Source organism: Canis lupus, chromosome 6, assembly GCF_003254725.2.
Source record: "Canis lupus dingo isolate Sandy chromosome 6, ASM325472v2, whole genome shotgun sequence".
Taxonomy (NCBI): Eukaryota; Metazoa; Chordata; class Mammalia; order Carnivora; family Canidae; genus Canis; species Canis lupus.
The window spans coordinates 26112074-26131166 of record NC_064248.1 but is presented as its reverse complement, the minus strand read 5'-3'; the positions used below and the strand labels follow the sequence as shown (position 1 = coordinate 26131166).

General features: G+C 35.2%; 1 protein-coding gene across 1 annotated transcript in view; it reads right to left on the bottom strand.

Annotated features, from left to right (window-relative positions):
* Positions 1 to 19093, bottom strand: part of SMG1 (SMG1 nonsense mediated mRNA decay associated PI3K related kinase) — a 107288-nt gene that overhangs the window by 53871 nt on the left and 34324 nt on the right. The window contains 18 exon segments of the mRNA XM_025416403.3: positions 928 to 1089; positions 1243 to 1439; positions 1838 to 2037; positions 2593 to 2733; positions 3181 to 3282; positions 3372 to 3459; positions 3913 to 4031; positions 4472 to 4633; positions 4786 to 4916; positions 6655 to 6924; positions 7793 to 7894; positions 9132 to 9356; positions 11204 to 11314; positions 11316 to 11378; positions 13568 to 13665; positions 14605 to 14677; positions 15081 to 15206; positions 17953 to 18166. Of these exon segments, the coding sequence (XP_025272188.1) occupies positions 928 to 1089; positions 1243 to 1439; positions 1838 to 2037; positions 2593 to 2733; positions 3181 to 3282; positions 3372 to 3459; positions 3913 to 4031; positions 4472 to 4633; positions 4786 to 4916; positions 6655 to 6924; positions 7793 to 7894; positions 9132 to 9356; positions 11204 to 11314; positions 11316 to 11378; positions 13568 to 13665; positions 14605 to 14677; positions 15081 to 15206; positions 17953 to 18166 (2584 nt within the window).

Genomic DNA, 19093 nt, shown 5'->3' with positions numbered 1-19093 from the left:
GCACGGGTGTCAGTCTTTACAAAGACTTGAACTTAAAAAAGTCACCCAAACATTTAAACTGTGGTATCTGTAGGAGTAACCTATGAAATAAATATAAAGCAAAAATTAAATATAAATAACCATGGATTAAAAGAGGATTAATTTGTCTGAATACTGCTTATTGATACTGTGTCTATTTTTTAAAGATTTTATTTATTTATTCATGAGAGACAGAGAGAAAGAGAGAGAGAGAGAGAGAGAGAGAAGCAGGCTGCATGCAGGAAGCTTGATGTGGGACTTGATCCTGGGTCTCTAGGATCTCGCCTTGGGCTGAAGGCAGTGCTAAACTGCTGAGCCACCCAGGCTGCCCAATACTATGTCTAATTAATAAACATTTGCTATTTTTGGATTCCACTTATTGAATCCATTTATAAGCCAGCACTTTCCCCACATATTATAACATTATTACATATATTTTGCATACATTATAAATTATATACACTTTCCTATACGTTATACAGTTATTAAAATTTATGATGCGGGTACCTGGCTCAGTCAGTTAAGCATCTGCCTTTGGCACAGGTCGTGATCCCAGGCTTCTCCCTCTGCCCCACCCCCTACTCATTCCCTCAATCTCTCAAATAAATAAATAAAATCTTTAAAAATAATTATGATGAGATTTCTTCTACAAATTTCTAAGAATTACCTATAAAGTTCCAGCTTCTTAAACATAAGTAATATATATTTTGACAGTGTTCTAAGTAGAAAATATGAATAGGTGATTTTGGAAGTTACTGCTTTTACAAAATACTGAATCAAAATCTTTGAAATAGAAATTTTGAATGAATAGAAATTTTAATATTTCATCTATAGATTAAATCACATAAAGGAATTAAGCTCAAAATTTTCTAATCAACAGATTTAAAATTAATTCCTAATAGACTTTACCTGAGATAGATTTGTCTTCATTTCAGTAAGCAAGTCAAAGCCATGTCTCACTGTCACAGCAGGCTGGCCTGCCAACAATCCAACTCTCATAATGGAGAGTCGGATCCGTGTCAGCCAGTCTTGGCAAGTTTGGCGATTAGTATAAAAAAAAGTCCTAATGACCTTTAGAATAAAGAAAAAGAACAGCTCAGGATTGGTTAAGATTCTAGCTAGATGTCTCAAATATACAAGAGTATTGTAATTTCAGCTCTGCACGCACTGCCAGGCTTGCCCATGAAACTGCTACGAAGCAATGCTCAGCCCACTGAAACTAACCTTGGGAGGTGATGTTAATGCATTAGCGCACCCCTCATATGCATTATACATTAACTTCTCCAGATTTTCCAGGTACTGCAGAAGAAGAACAAGTCTAAGCTGGTTGCTACTGTGGCCTTCATCATTGTCTGCAGTTGTCCACTGACTAACATCTTGATCAGGGTTTAACGTGTGAGCTGCGAGACTTCTAATGATACCTTAAAGCAAAGACAGCATTCCAAATTTAAAAGAAATCTTTAAAGATTCTAGAAATTGAGATAATTTCACAAATTCACAATTATCAAGTGTTGTATTTCCATCATTTAAAAACAAAACTCCCAACAGGAAAGATCTTTTATTTTAGGGGAAAAGATGTTTTCCCTATACAAATCCCCGAGTTCTTGAACAAAAGTAGACAACCATGTTGTCGTCAACATAATTGTTCAATGAAAGTTTATTCTAACAAATAGTACCTGAAAGGCTGACAGAGTACTAAAGAAAAACAAAGCATATACTCTCAAATTTTTGTGTTAACAAAGATAATTATTTCTTACTATAATAAGGTTTTGAAAGTATTTGTATTACAAAGGTTGAAAAAGCACAAAGAGCTGATTACCTTCAATGGTCTGGAAGGTATCCTGAGCTCTGCCCAATGGGGTTCTCAACTTAGAGAGGACAGTGAACTGTGCTGCCTCCCAAATAGCCCACTGCCAAAGGACGGCATCTGTCTTTAGAAGATTTCGGGGAATTGTTGATTGGTCACGCTTATCCAGTCTCTGGCAGCTATAGAACAATCTTTCTAACCAATTGTCCTTCCTGGGAAAAGCAGTTTCATATTTAACAATGACAACTTCATTAAAAAAATAATAATAATAAGTTTTTTTCCAAGGGAATAGGAGAAAGGGACTACAATTTTTCCTACTTTAAAAAGGCAAAACCTTTAATACTGAGAATTATTATATCCATACCTTTCATTGTGAGGAAGTCTTTTACAGTTAAAACAGGATGAGGTATAGTGTGGATAGGTTATTAGGGGTAAATGGCTATTGGGATAAAACATTCACTGCAACTAAGCATCTGCAGAATGTCTAGGTTCCCAGGCCTCTCCCCAAAGCATTCATGACTAGGTCAGAGCAGTTAACTGTCAAACACATTTCATCACTCCATTCTCAAAGCCCATTTCTGCTTCTTCAGATACTATCTTCAAAGCAATTCTTCCTACTGCTGAAAATAAAATTAACCCATTTGAAAAGATATCTCTTTCTACTCTGCCACTCCTGACATATTTTCTCCTCAAAATGGGTGTAAGGTCAAAATATTCAAGTATTTTTAAGTTACTTTCCCACATGAAGGAGTCAAAGAAAACCTTACCCTGTTCTGTGAGAATTCCCATACAAAATAAAACTAATAACATCAGAGAAATCTTGTGGATGGAATGTGTTACTTGGTGCTTTGCTCATGTGACTTCTTAACGCTAAAGAAATTTCTTGAATTTCTGTGTGATTGTTATTGCTGTAGATAGAAAATAAAGTCACTGTTACACAAAATGTTTTAGTTAAAAGATTACTTCATACTACAAATAGGCTATTTCCTTGCTAACTAAATATAGAAATAAAAAATAAAAAATAAACATAAAATAGAGATGTTGTTACAAATTGGAAATTAATGTAAAAATAAAGATTACAGTTGCGTTTTTCAAATAACTAATGAGACACATTTCAGCACCATATATATAAATTTTTCAGTGCTTATCATAAACTTCTAAGTTTATAAAACATAAAAAACTTTGTTACTTTCTTCTAGACTCACAATTTGATCCTGTGACAGCTCTTCAATCACTGAGAAGTGCCATAGAAGATGTGATATTAATTCACTAATAGGCAATTTGTACCTTCAAACTAAAGGACTACTGGGCAGTTAAAATAGTGGGATGTATTTGTTCCAACACAATTGTTATACCTCAAGACAACATCTAAAGGAATCGACTTCAACAGCTTTCCAAATGCTTGTCGAATACGAGTTCCACTATGGACAAGTTGAACACGGCAAACATCAACACACCTATGAAAAAATGAAACAGATAATATAATTGTGGCAACAGTTCCAAGTTATTAAGACCAGAATCAGAAGATAAGATCTTTAGTTCATACCTCTGTAAAAGATCGTCCGGCAAAGAAGAGGACAAAGCATGTAGACTGCTGCATGCTTGCAGACAGATATTCACATCTTCAACAAGAGCTATTGAAAATTAAAAGACACTTTCAGCTCGCCAAAAGAAATCATATGCCAGTATGTCTGAACATCCCGAACCCATTCACTTATTCAACAAACAGTAAATGCCTCCTGTGGACTAGGCCCTGCACCACCTAGAACCCTCACTGGCAGTAATATTCGAGAAAATGACACATTCAACAAATCACTTAAAGTCACTATTCTTCACCCCAACCTTTTTCTGAAAGAAATTTTAAAAGTATACGGAATGTACAAACATTCATATGAGCTTAAAAAAAATGTGACAATCATTTAAAAACAACTTCCATATTAAGAATAAGAAAAAGTGAAGACAGATTATGCACCTGCCATTGAGGTGGGAATTATTCATGTTATAAAAATGTTCAAGTGACTATTTCATTACCAAAGACCTCTTTTATGTGCAGATTAACAAAATTTTTAAAAATCACAGAATCTTACTGTTGGCTAAAAGTCCTTTGCAAAATTTATGGAAAGATGGAAGAGAGAATAAAGGTGCATATGTTTCGGACTTCTTCATTAAAACAGCCACTTCCAAAGCCCAAGTCATTAACAGTTTCCTGAAATACAAAATATCCAGTTGATTTTACATTAAAAAAAGAAAAATTTTTAAAAATCTCTTCTTACATTGCTTTTGATGTCTTTAAATATCTCAACTAACAAGAAACAAAAACTGAAACTACAGAAATTCCTTTGTCAAAAAGTTGTATGCCTTTTAAGAAAACTTCCCCAAACTAGCATAAGTTGTAGCAAAGAATACAAAAAAAACCCTATAGATACATTCTTCTACAAAACATTGTAGGGTATGGAGGTTTCTTTTCATTCTTTTGGGAAAGAACAAGAAATCCCAGATTAAATAAAGCCATATTTTGACGTGTTTCATAACGAAGAAGCTGCTCTACCCTACCACCTCCATAAATCTTGATTTTTATCCTCAAATTATGTAGCTAAGTTAATAAAAGTTAAGAATACTTAATATTAGGAAATATTATTTAGTTACCTTGTGTCCTGGTTAAGATTATCTTTCTTAAGCAATATTCCCAGGAGATTCAGTATAATTGAGAAATGTTTTTTTGTAGCTGTAGTTACAGTACTGATTACAGCTCCATCAAACAGAGATGGGGATGAAGAACTAAGACTACTAGATATAAAGTGATCGTGCCTGGAAAACAAAAGAAAAATCATGTTTTCATCTCTAATTAAAAAAAAAAAAAGGCAACTCCAAAATCAACACATATTTTTAAAAATCTATACCATCCTCCCCTATAAAAATGAAAAAAAAAACTGTTTACAAGTATCTGTACAGTACAGTACCTGGTACAATGAGAATACAATGTGTAGAGCACAGCATACTGAATGGCAGGGAAGTGAACAGCCAGGTCACCGTGCACAATCATTAGATTCTTACTCAGCAGGGCAAAGACGGTTGGAGACAGTGCCCACATCTGATGATGTACAAAAAAAACACAAATGTGTGACTCCTCCAAGATACACTTCAAAATATGTGTATACATTTTTAAAAGTTAAAACGACAAAGATGCCAGGGTGGCTCAGATTATGACCTGAACTGAAATCGAGAGTCTGACACTTCATCAACTGATCAAGGTGTCCCTGAACTGTACACATTAAATGTGAATTGTATAAGTGAATTAAAAATCATAAAGATATTTTCTTAAAAAGAGAAAAAATAAATATTGAGCTGTATTTGACCCACAGATTATAGTCTACTGATTCCTGACCTAAACAAAATCCTCTGTACCCTCCAGTGTATTAGATTGTATCTCCTCAATTTTCCATAGACTACCATGGCAAGGTGCCCTGTCCAACGAGAAAAAAGACACATCTTGCCACTTTTTTTTTTTTTTAAGATTTTATTTATTTATTCATGAGAGAGACATAGAGAGAGAGAGGCAGAGACACAGGCAGAGGGAGAAGCAGGCTCCATGCAGGGAGCCCCATGCGGGACTAGATCTGGGACTCCAAGATCACACCCTGAGCCAAAGGCAGATGCTCAACTGCTGATCTACCCAGGAGTCCCATCATCTTGCCACTCTTAAGCCTTTCCCATCCTTCTCTTTTCCTTCTGCTACTAATGTACTCCATTCCACCTAACTGCTGCTTCCTAATCTCCTCTCCCTGCTTCCAGACTGCAAGACAAAAACTTCCTCAAATCTATATACAATGTGAATTCATTAACAACAAAATCTTAAGGTCTGAGTTCACTTTACTGTAGCCTTCCAACATCAGCCATGACTAGCAGTGAGGGGAGGAACTGCTCCATGTAAAGTGACACAAGGCAATCTGATCAGGAGGGCATGCAAATCTAAACATCAAGACTTGACTTTTCCCTCTCTTCTTTCTTAGAAAACTTTGTCCCTAAATTATATCCTATTATTTTTTATTAGAAGTAATGTCTTCCGGGATCCCTGGGTGGCGCAGCGGTTTGGCGCCTGCCTTTGGCCCAGGGCAGGATCCTGGAGATCCAGGATCGAATCCCACGTCGGGCTCCCGATGCATGGAGCCTGCTTCTCCCTCTGCCTGTGTCTCTGCCTCTCTCTCTCTCACTGTGTGCCTATCATGAATAAATAAAAATTAAAAAAAAAAAAAAAAAGTAATGTCTTCCAATCCTGCAAAGTCTAACAAAAAAGGAAAATAAATCAAAGCAATAATTACGAATCAAAAGCAAGATCACTTCAAATTTCTTAAAGGAAAGAAATTTTTATTCTTTTCCATAAAGAAAGAATGTATGAATATTCCTAGAGAAAAGTAGGCAGTCAAAAAGGAAGACCATATGTAAGCACTAACGTTAGTGAAGAGAAAAGCAGGGAAGAAGGAGCTGCATATTAAAAGAACTATACAAATCTGAGCTGTGGAAAATGTTGACGAATTTTTTATAAGCATGCTAGAATACATACAAATTCATAAAAGACATTTTCTTAAAAATAAAACAAACCTAAAATGTCTTATAAGGGTAGTCAAGGAAAGGAAGGAGAAAACGAAATACAATGGCAAGTAAATATTCCTGTTAGTTTTAATGATCCAGGCATGTCCTACTTATAGCCGTGTGTTCTACAGTGACTCTGGAAACACTGACATGATAACAGTAGTAAATAACACAGATACACATGCAATGAAGAGAGGCTTAAGTGAGAATAAAACAAAGCACTCCAAGTATAGACTCACCCCTATTAGGGAGTTTTTGGCATTTCCAATTGTAGTTAGGGCACTGAGGTCAAATATAACTACAAATTTTGCATTGTCTACATTGAATACATGATTTTTAAAAGCCTCATGTTTTATTTCGGAGCAGGCATCAGGAAGTTGTAGACTATGTAGCAGGTTGTTTAGGGCACAAGTCATTTCCCCCAAAATTAATTTATAGGCAGTCTCCAAAACAGGAATATTCTTCAGGCTGAGCACTGCTTGATAAACAGCATGGGCTACGGCAACAACCTTTAAAGAGAGAATTCAGAAAAGAGATAATTACATGGTAAATAAAATTACTAACTATATGATGTGGTACAAATCAACTTTTTTTTTAATTTTTTTTAATTTATTTATTTATTTATTTATGATAGTCACAGAGAGAGAGAGAGAGGCAGAGACATAGGCAGAGGGAGAAGCAGGCTCCATGCACCGGGAGCCCGACGTGGGATTCGATCCCGGGTCTCCAGGATCGCGCCCTGGGCCAAAGGCAGGTGCCAAACCACCACGCCACCCAGGGATCCCACAAATCAACTTTAAGATTGATAAATTTACTGTCTAGAACACTAAAGACCCAATTTAAAAAAAAAAAAAAAACCAACATTAGGGAACCTACACGTGTCAGTAAGTTAATAAAAACCTTCAAGACTTTATTACAAAGAAAGGATCCTCTAAATTAAAAGTTCTTAAAAGGCCATTTTTTAAAAACAGCCAGTATTAAACACACATAAATAGGGCAATTTATTAAAATTAATTTTCCTCCATCTACTTGGAAAGCCTGTAGTAGTTTTATCTGAGAGCTGACTGAGAAGCTAATAATGAAATTTGTAACATATACAGTATTTCTCAATTTGTAACTTTATAAATAGTTGCTTGTTTTATGAAATTTTAATAAAGCAAACTTAATAAAAACAAATTATGGAAATCTGAAAAGAATGTCTGGCACATCAATCTGACAATCAATAAAGACTAAGTTAAGTGAATCATTATAATCACTATGGTTTTAAAACCAGTATTTATCATCTCATTTCATTTCATTTATGTAGCCTAGTAAAAGCAACTTGAGTCAACTCTTCAATGACTGGAGTTACTAAGTCTCTGTCAGTGCATTACTTACCTCCTTTTCTTTATGATAACGCAAAAATAGTAGTTTCGATGATGGTATGAACAGTTTTTCTACAAATGATGATGGCAGTTTTGTATTTATCTGTTCAACAATCTAAAAGAATAAAAAGAAGTGAGCTATCAAAACACAATAGGACATGGAAGAGCCTTAAATGTGTATTAAATGTGTAACACTAACTGAAAGAAGCCCATGTGACACAGCTTCAAGCCATATGATCCCAAATATGTGACATTCTGGAAAAGGCAAAACTAGGAAGACATTAAAAATATGCAGTTACCCGGGATTCGGGAGGGATGAATAGGCAGAGCATAAGGGATTTTTAGAGCAGTGAAACTGTTCTGTAGGATACTAGAATAATGAATATGTGGCATTATTCATTTGCCGAAACCCACAGAACGTACAATCCAGAACATGAACTCTAAGGTAAACTATGGACCTCAGTTTAGTAACAGGCCAATGTGGCTCATCAACTGTAATAAATGTACCACACTAAAGGAAGATGTTAATAATGAGGGAAACTATTGTGGAAGAGGGTATAGGAACTGTGTACTTAAGGCTCAAATTTTCCTGTGAACCTAAAAGCTGCTCTGAAAACTATTAATTAAAAAAGTAATAGATCTAAATTATATTTTAAGGCCTTAACATTGTGATAGTAAAAGGTCTAGATACCTAAATAGGATACACGTATCTACACTTAAATATGGCTTTTTTTTTTTTTTTTTTAACGTTGGTAAAGAAAGTTACATTCTGCCATAACTTTGGCAGAAATGTTCGGCAGACTATCACCTATAATTTGCTTTAAAACAATCCAGAAGAGGCAGAGAATCAGAGAGGCCTAGATGAAACCAGATGGACCATGTGTTTCTCCTTATAGAAACAGTATTAAGTATTACAGAGATTCATTATACTATTCTGTTTTTTTAAAAAATATTCTTCAAAATGTCCATAATAAAAGGTGGAGAGGAAGGGGAATATTTATGGCTAGGAATAAAAACTATAAAACAAGTTTCATATGGGAAACAAAACATAACAAGGTCTTTCAAAATAGCTATCAAATACCCATATAATGTTTATCAGGAATACTAGGTAGTCTTATATGAAAGATAATGTTTCATCAAAAAAGAAAAAAAAGAGAAAAAGGAATAAAAGCTACACTGAATTCAAACACTAAAAGTAAACAGGTAACAGCAAAAGCAAACTAGATTATATAAATAAGACTAATTAATGCTCTCATAAAAAAAAAAAAGCCTTCATTTCTTCCACATTAATTTTAAATTTAAGGGCCTAAATAAACAACATATTAAAAAGCAACATAAAAGAATTCACATACCAATGTGAGTAAATTCAAGACTGAGATGATATAATCTGTACCGCAAGTCTGGCAGTTCTCCAGTTGATCTAATCCATATGTAATGACCATGTCACAATGTATAGTCATGCTAGGATCCAAGCTGCCGAGCAAAACACCAACACACTCATTAGCAGCTGTCAACACAGCCTCAGAAAAAAACACTTGGTTTGCAGCCGTCACACATCTCATTACTCTGTACAGAACCTGCAAATGGGGAGAACAAGCAGCTTTTTAAAAAAATTCACATGCTTCCACAGAGCAAGAAAATAGTTTCTATTTAATGCAGTTTCAACTGAAAATTAACTGCCTGCTTTGTCAGCAGTCTCTTAATATTCTAGCTCTCAGTGGCTGAATAAGGGTATCTTTAGTAAAATACACAAAAATGATCTTGCCTAAAAAATTCTAAAGTACTACAGTGACAGAAAATGGAATTTGCCATTCTCTGTTTCTCTTATACCCAATGTCTATCATCCTCCCTCCCCTCATCAAAGTGACCAAATGATTGAAGCTCAGAATTTTTATATTCATGAAATACACCAGTACTTAGAACATTAACGGTATTAACACGGGAATAACCTGCCATGAGAATAATCTTTCTGCAATAAAGCACTTGGGCTTTTGGTAATTACTCTTTTAAAATTAAACATCCAAGTCACCTTAGCTTATAAAAGTTCATGTATTGATGGTCTCTTTGGAAAGTTAAGTCTCATTCATAACATATACCTATTTGAGGATTATGAAAATCGTGTAATTTCCAACCCAAAACCCCACAAAACTATAATAGTATTAACATACTAAATTTCTAATAAAGTTAAGAAAAAACAAAAGTGATACAGTATGTATTTTTCCATAATATTCAACAGTCACAACATTTGGCTTTAAACCTATAGGTTAAAAAGGCCTAAAAGACCTTCATGAAAGAATACATTTATACAACTATCCTGGGAAATAACTGTTTTTGTTCGTTTTACATCTGAGTTTACTGCCTTTATTTCAACACTGACAAGGTCATCAAACCACCAACTTTTTGAAAGGAATAAATAAAATGAGGATATTAAATCATGTTTTTCAGGTTTAAAATATCAAGATGTGGTTTTAATTATGTGTAGGATCTGACATTTCTGCTGAAATACACAATTAACTTACCAAAAATTACATATATCATTAATATCCTACTTTATTTGGCAACATGTGCAACAGAAGTAAATAAAAGTTAGACTTCTAACAGTAAAATTTTAATCATTTAGTATTTTATGACTGTACCATGTGTATTTCACCTTTCTCATTTAAACACAGTACAGTGACAGTTTCATTTCTCATGTCTAATACACTGAGCCACTCACTAGGTCTGTTCTATAACGCACCTAATGTTTGAGGCTGCTGAAGTGTAGTAATCATGCTGCTTTTTATAATTGATCTCAGATGACTACATATTTATAAGTTCCTATATCTTTATAATCTTGGATGTCAGGCTATCAAAGTTGTTTCATCCTGTCATACTCAGAAAAAATTATTTTTGATCTGTAGCATGTTGATTCTTAACATACTGAAAAACTAAACTCAATAACTAAAAAGCAAAAATTAAAACATTATTTTTAAAGATTTTAAAAGGAGGGACGCCTGGGTGGCTAGCAGTTGAGCGTCTGCCTCCAGCTCAGGGCATGATTCCGGGGTTGCCTGTGGAGACGTCTCCCTCTACCTATGTCTCTGCCTCTGTGTCCCTCGTGAATAAATAAATAAATCTTTAAAAACAAAAGATATTAAAAGGATATTAAAAAAATAATGAATCTATAAAGGATCTCATTAGAAAAAAATTTATGCCCATTTTAAAATGCAGTGTAGCCATTCTCTCATATAGAGGGGTGGATAGAAGAGGACAGGATATAATAGGATTCCTTACTTTACTGGCAATTTAAGAAAGCAGCTACATTACGTACATACATACTGAACAAATGAAGGGTTAATAACATGTTCATTAGGTGAAGAGAACCATTTATAATACACAACAATTTTATTTTTGAATGATACTTAAAACTCCTAAAGACACTTACATCTGTTACATATGCCTCAGTAATTGGAGGACCCCGAATTGGGCTGAAGCGTTCCCCAATGCTCCTCACTACAGTACTGAACACCCGAAGAAGTGCAGCCAGCTTTGGTAACTGACACTGATGGAGGAGGAACATCTTCATCCACTGACTCCCCAGAGGCCACATGGCTGAGGTCCTAGATGTGAAATCACAGCACTCTAAGTAGGACATTGTTCAAAATAAACAAAAAACTCCCAATTTTTAAGTCAACTAACTTAGCCTATCAGAAAAAAAGAAACATGAAGGATACCTGGGTGGTTTGGTGGATTAAGCACCCAACTCTCAATTTTGGTTCAAGTCATGACCTCAGGATTGTGAGGCTAAGCCCCACATCGGGCTCTGTGCTGAGCATGGAGCCTGCTTAAGAGTCTCTCTCTCCCCACCCCTCTGCCCCTACCACCAAAAAATAAAATCAAATTAAATTAAAAAAGGAAACATAATCTAAATATAAAAGTAAGTTTTACTTCACTAATTAACAAGCCAATACTTAAATAAGGCAAAAGTAACCTCAGTAGATTAAGAAAATAATTTCTTATACCAACTCAGAAAGTATTAGGGAAAAATAAACTCTAGTACATAGGGCAGCCTGGGTGGCTCAGCGGTTTAGCGCCACTTTCAGCCCAGGGCATAATCCTAGGTCTCCAGGATCAAGTCCCACGTCAGGCTCCCTGCATGGAGCCTGCTTCTCCCTCTTCCTGTGTCTCTTCCTGTCTCTCTCTGTGTCCCTCATGAATAAAAAAATAAATCTTAAAAAAAAAAAAAAAAAAAGAAAGAAAAAGAAATTCTAATACATATGTTGTTATGTATAGGTATAAAAGAGCCAGAAACTTTTGCCATTCCTAAATCAGTTTCTGCTAAAATTTTATCCCAGGTATTCTTTGAGCCACTCAATTCAGTAAGATTCCCACACCAATATTATGCACAAGAAGGGCAAATGGAAAAGTGTTAAAAAAAAAATTAGAAAATCTCACCTATAAATCTAGTTAAGGAAACATACTCAAAGGAAAAGATTAGCAAAAAATGGGATACTAGAACCAACATACATCTACATATAATTAAGCACCAAAATAACTGAAGAGAATTACATCTAATGGAAACCAAGGGGGAAAGTTTCTTTTTTTTTTTTTTTTTGAAAGTTTCTACAAACTAGAATGGGCAGCTCCAGGAAGGTAGATCAGCTTTAAAAGTGCACTAGAGGTGTGGAGGCAAAAAAACATGCAGAAGCAATGTGTTCCTTCCTGGAAGGTAAAAACTCTTCTCTGAAAGGCGAGAAATACCATAGAGGAAGCTAAATCATCTTAAGAGGGGCATCTGGGTGGCTCAGTGAGTTAAGCATTTACCTTCAGATCAGGTCATGATCCCAGAGTCCAGGGATCAAGCCCCAGGTCAGGCTCCCTGCTCAGCCAGGAATCTCCTTCTCCTCCTACCTCTGCCCCTCTCCCTACCCGCAACCCCCTCTTCTCGGGCTCTTTCTCTCAAATAAATAAAATCTTTAAAAATCAATCAACCAATCATTATAGGAGCCTCGCACACCAATCAAGAATCATGGTAGATCTGAGTAGGGAAAAACCACAAAGAAGTTCTCACAGAACATGGCTGATTTAAATCATGACCACCAGTGGGCTAGAAAAGCCAAGACCCAATACCAGAGGCATCAGCAGCACCCTTGAAGTTGCCATACTGTGCTTCTATAGCCGCAAAAATTTGCTGAAGCTAAGTCTTATCCTCCAAAGCACGATCCAAGATCCCCAATATATGTAAGAGAAAAGTCTTCAAGGGCTTTTATATAACTTCAATTCACCTTTTAATATTCTTGTGGTATTAAAAAATAAAAATGAACTATAGAACATGTCTTCATAAAACTACTAGCTAGCAGGATTATTTCAAGCTTTGCAAAATGAGGCCTATTTTCTTTCAATCTTTCTGGTAATTCAGCTAGTAACTTAAAAAAAAAATCTTTAAAAAATTTAAATATTGCAACGGTCTTGTAATTTCTATTAAATGTCAAGTGGTCTGATTCTTTTAAAACAAATCTAGCAGTAATGTGAGGGGCATTTGGGTGGCTCAGTCAGTTAAGCATCTGCCTTCCGTCTTCCTTCCACTCAGGTCATGATCCCAGGGTCCTGGAATGAAGCCCCTCATCTCTTCGCAGGGAGCTGCTCTCCTTCTGCCCCACCCCCACCTTGCGCACACACACTCTCAAAATAAATAAAATCTTTCAAAATGATAAAATTAAATAAAAAAAATAAATCTAGCACTGTTTAAGACTTTTGTTTTGTTCTTAACTGAAATGTTAAGAAATAACTTAGCTTTTTACATACTCACCTCAGCATATGCTTCCATGTCCTCCAGAAACTGACCAAGAAGAGTGGTAGAAAATGCAAGATCAGCTACCCAAAACGGCTCCAAACTCTGCAACCACCCTAGGAATCATAAAAAAATTTGAAAGTAGAAAAAAACAAAAAATCCAAATTAAAAGTGTATCTATAAGCCCTGTTTTTAAAGCTGTCTGGTTTTCAAGTTGCATACCCTTAAAGACATGCCCTCTTTCATAAAATTAGGACTATTAACTGTTAAACATGCTGACCATGATTAACCAAGGTCTCTTTTAACGCTGCAAAAATAAACAGTCTCCAAAAATTAAAACGTGTTACCTTAGTCCTTATTTTTCAGCAGATTTAATATCTATATTGTCAATATACACATGGCTTAGACTAAAATGCCACAATCTACCACCAGACTGGCTGTCTACTACAGAACCCCAACTACCTACGAAAGGTGTCCACTAATCTCCCCAGTGGAAATGGGTCAGAATCTCCCTCACCTTCCTATTTTCAGAAGTCCATTGCACCAATTAAACTAAGAGAAACTCTAGCACCTGAAACAAGCTGAAATGTCCAAATCAGTCATGCTAGTCACTCACTTAACTCAAAAATAATAAAATAAAATTATTTAGATGTTTCCTCAAACTGATCCATTTGTTTGTTTTTTTTTAATGACCAGAAAAATGAGTCACAAATACCCAGAATCTTTCATTCCACATTTAAGTACACTGCCACTACATGTAGTATCTCCTGCCACCAGCCACACTACAAATGACTCGAGGTAAGTCCTTTTAATTTCTCACAGATGCAACATTACAATCTGTATTTACTCTCCCCTGCCTACTACAAAGTATACAATCTTTCTTTGAAAGGGCAAATTCTGCTAACAAGTAATGTTCATTTATAATAACCAAAATATTTCTGTGAAGCAATTATTTCTCTCACATTATGAAAGAAATAGTATTAATAGCTGGACTTTGAGGAACGAGAGCTCCTTCCGACAATATTTAAATGACTGGCATATACTGAGTAACTTACCAGACACCTGCTGTGTGAGCGAAGGTTTCTGAGTATGATCTATATGCCATCCAACTAATATATCAACTGTATCCTGGGTGGAGACAAGAGAAAAGAGCTAATCATTTTAAGGTCTAACTGCTATTCCTCCTGTGGACCATTTCAGATTAAGAAATCCTAGAAAAAGCACCTGTGTTATACCTATTTGATATTATACAAATTTAGAAAGGGGGAGGGCAGAGGAAGAGAATAATGGATCTTTGTTTATGACCTTGAGGAAATATTTTTTTTTTACATATCTTAAGGTATTAATGTCAGAAAGTACACATGGTATATACAAAAACAATATTATTGTTCCATTCTATCCTAGACCCTCAAGCATCACTGATTACAATCCAAGAAGCAGAAGCTTTGTTTTCTCTCTGATCCCCAAGGTCCTTAGACACACAACCAATCCTTCACAGCATCAAATGAACAGGGAGAATCAGGGAACTCACCCTAAAATTAGTGCTGAAAATGTGAGGGTAACATCGAGCCACCAAAAGAATGCACTTAACACATTTGCAAAGTAATTCTGGTGTATCCACATTTTCAAGAATGGACTGTAGGCTGGTCATTACAAGCTAAAAAATAAAAGTTAAAACCATGAATATTCAACAAAACAGGAAGAAAACAAGTATGTTGGGTTCATTATTTAAAAGTGACTATCTGGGCAGCCCGGGTGGTTCAGTGTTTTAACGCCGCCTTCAGCCCAGGGCCTGATCCTGGAGACCCAGGATGGAGTCCCACGTCGGGTTCCCTGCATGGAGCCTGCTTCTCTCTCTGCCTGTGTCTCTGCCTCTCTCTCTCTCTCTCTGTCTCTCATAAATAAATTATAAATAAATAAATAAATAAATAAATAAATAAATAAATAAATAAATAAATAAATGTGACTATTTAGAACCGATTATGAGGGGATTCCCGGGTGGCTCAGCGGTTTAGCGCCACCTTCAGGCCAGGGAATGATCCTGGAGTCCTGGAATCAAGTCCCACGTTGGGCTCCCTGCATGGAGCCTGCTTCTCCTTCTGCCTCTCTCTCTTCTCTTCCCCATGAATAAGTAAATGTTTAAAATAAATAAAATAAAATTGATTATGATACCAAAGAAAATAAAGTCTATAGTTTTAACTCAAAAGTTAAAAACATTTCATTCCACCAAGATTAGGCTGAAAATAGTTTCCTCTTATTAAACGTCTCTTAGTATTATTCCTAAGTAATGCTTGTTCACATTATTCCTAAGTGCTCTCTTTAATATCATAGACTTGATTAACTTTCAAGAACAAAAATTAAGATGTGCTTGGAAAACTTTTCCTTAAAGTACAATTACTTTTCAATTCAAAATTTATAGCAAATTTTATATAATTTATGCTTTAGGATATTAGTACTTGCTTCAAATTTGAATGATTTGGAGAAAATAAGTATGACTTCAACACATGAATGACAGACATGCAGTTCATGTTATCTTTATATATAGATATATTTTTTTAAACAAATATATAGCATGTCACGGATAGAATATTTTACAACTATTAGAAACCATTTTTTCCTAAAAAAGGAAAGCTCTTCTTTATAAAAGAATGAGGTTTTCACTACAGAAAAAATGCTAGAACTGGAAAGGCATCTAACATTTCGCACAATGTTATAATCTATATAGATACAGAATATGAATGGGTGCCAAAATCACTGAGTGAAATATAACTAAAAAACAGGATATTCAGAAGGTCTCAAGGTATCATGCCCAGATTACTAATTACAAAAGGAGAAAAAGAAGCCTCCACAATGGAAAGTCCACTCTAGTGGTCATCACCTTAACCAGGTGATCAAACCCTTTTATCTCTGACAAGAAGACAATCTGAAGTTTTGTATCTGGCTGGTGTGATGCAACAGTAAGGATGAACTCAGGAAGTATTCGTGACCAAAAGGTTTAAAATCAGGAAAGAGCAATCAGACAAACCCAGAAAGTAGAACAAATAAGAGGGACAAAAAAGGTGTGAACCGTTCTAATTAATAGAGATCAAATAGGCACAGCACCAAACAATACGCAAGTCTTGACGGAATCCTGGGTCAGGTGAGACAAAAGCTATAAAAGATATCTTAAGAGCTGAAGTTTGAATATGGACTGCATTATGTAATAAAATTAATTTTCTTAGGTATGACAATTTTTTTGTTATATAAGAGAATAGCCTGGCAGCCCCGGTTTAGCGCCGCCTGCAGCTCAGGGTGTGATCCTGGAGACCTGGGATCAAGTCCCAGGTCAGGCTCCCTGCACGGAGCCTACTTCTCCCTCTGCCTGTGTCTCTGCCTCTTTCTCTTTCTCTCTCTCCCTCTCTGTGTCTCTCATGAATAAATAAATAAAAGAGAATAGCCTTATTCTTAGGAGTTGCATGTTAAAGTATTATAGGGTGAACTTCATGTGTAATTTATTTTCAAATGGTTCAAAAAAAATATGCATGCCTTTGTGTGTAGAAATAAAACAAGTGTAGCAAAATGTTAGTACGTGACAAATCTAGATAAAGGATATATGGGTATTTATTGTACTGGTCTACCTGTTTTCCTGTGGATTTGAAAATGTTCAAAATAAAAAACTATGTGCAGAATAAGTCCAATTTGGTGTTATGATAGTTATAATTTTCTGACTAGTTCCCAAAATTTTTCATATAACCTCTATAATCAATAAAAAATAGTTATATTCAAAAACAGAATATAACTGTTTTTTAAAGTGACTTAAAGCATCTCATGAATTGTAAAGAGCACATATAAATGAAAGATATTTGACACTCTAAAAACATATCAAACCCTAATTTTTAAGAACATTGCTTAATAAAAAATTTAATTGCTTTAACTGAAAATGATCTTTTAATATATACAGTTACACAAAAGTGAAATAAAACTAAGTAGGGCCAGTTTTCATTTATACAAAATTATTTTATATCATTTGGAATAAGAATTTCTGACATTTTATCAAATCTAAAAAGGCCTAGAATGAGTTGTGTTGTTCAGTTTTTATCTCCCTCAAAAAAGTCAAGTCCCCTCCTATCCAGCTGTCCTCACCAAGTCTCTATTTTAAAATGTACAAGTGATTCTAGTACGAAGCAAGTTCAAAGGAAAGGTTCAAAAAGCAAAAAGAGAAAAATCTTATTTTAAGTCTACTTTTAATTTGTACCCTTTAACTCAAACTCAGAAAGAGAATTGTTATGTCTATCATATTTACTATCAGGAGATAACCCCTATTCTAAGTTTACCTGCTCCAAGTTCCCTTCCAAAAACATTGCTGGAAAATTGTTAAGGACAATTTTCTTCCCAAATACATCAATTTTCCCCCTCAGTCTTACCTGCATTACAGATGAAAAGGCTTTCTTTTCTCCCACAGTCTCTAATGCTTTGTAGGTGGCACATAAGTAGAGTAGTTTAACTTCATCTTTTGCAGATGAGCTAAATTTGCTAAAAATCCATTTGAAGATCTTCTCAGCCTCATAGCTCAGAGAAGCACAAAGAAGGCCAAGACAGCAAGCTCCCTCCTGTCTCAACTCCTGAAGCAATTTGCTACTGTGTTTATTTCAATGCAAACAAAACAAAACACACAAAAGGCTTAAGCTTTCAAAGATGACAAGAATGACACATTTTACAAAAGAATGTCTTCAACGATTTTTTAAATTTTCTATTCAAACTACATAAAAGATTGAAATTTTATCTTTAAATATGCTCTCTACTCTCTCTATCCCGCAGTGCCCAAGAGTACCTTTGTTAGACATTAGATTTTCTTTTACAGAATCAATTATTCACAAACAGTAAGGAAAGGCCCAGAAATACTAAAATTTAGGCTTCAAAATCCATCTCAAGCTACATTAAATAATCCACAGAAAAGGGCAGCAACAAAGGACCAGATAAAACACAGTACAAATAACTACATATAATGTAGTATTCAGTAGGTAAGGACTATAAAACAGGAAATGGTACTAGTTAAAGCACAACAAACTTAACAGGATAACAGCACTGATTTAAGTATATTAATAACTAACTTTATAAAATGAAACCATCAAAAAGCAGTAAGGTTTGTGACCTGCTGAGATGAGTTTTTGGTGCTTTCCAACACTGCAATTCTTTGAGAATCCCCACACGAAGAACAGACTGCACACCTTTGTGGAGAACCCCAGTAGCCTCGTAGTGCAGGTGGTCTGAATGCACTGTTGCCCAAAGAAGGAAGCTCCCTTTCACCTCTATTCTCTAAGCAGTTTCAAAATTCTCTAGTTTACAAAGTTAATTGCACTCATTCATTCATGCCTGTATTAAGAGTTTACGGCATTCCACAAGTCAATGCTCAATTACTCCGTCATGTTGACAAATAGAAAAAAAGGAAAAAAAAGGCATTTCCTTTCAAGTGGATTCCATTTGTATTGAATAATTAACATATAAATACTTTAACACAGATAAAGACAGCAGGAGAACCCAGTGAAACATTAAGCAGATATTCAT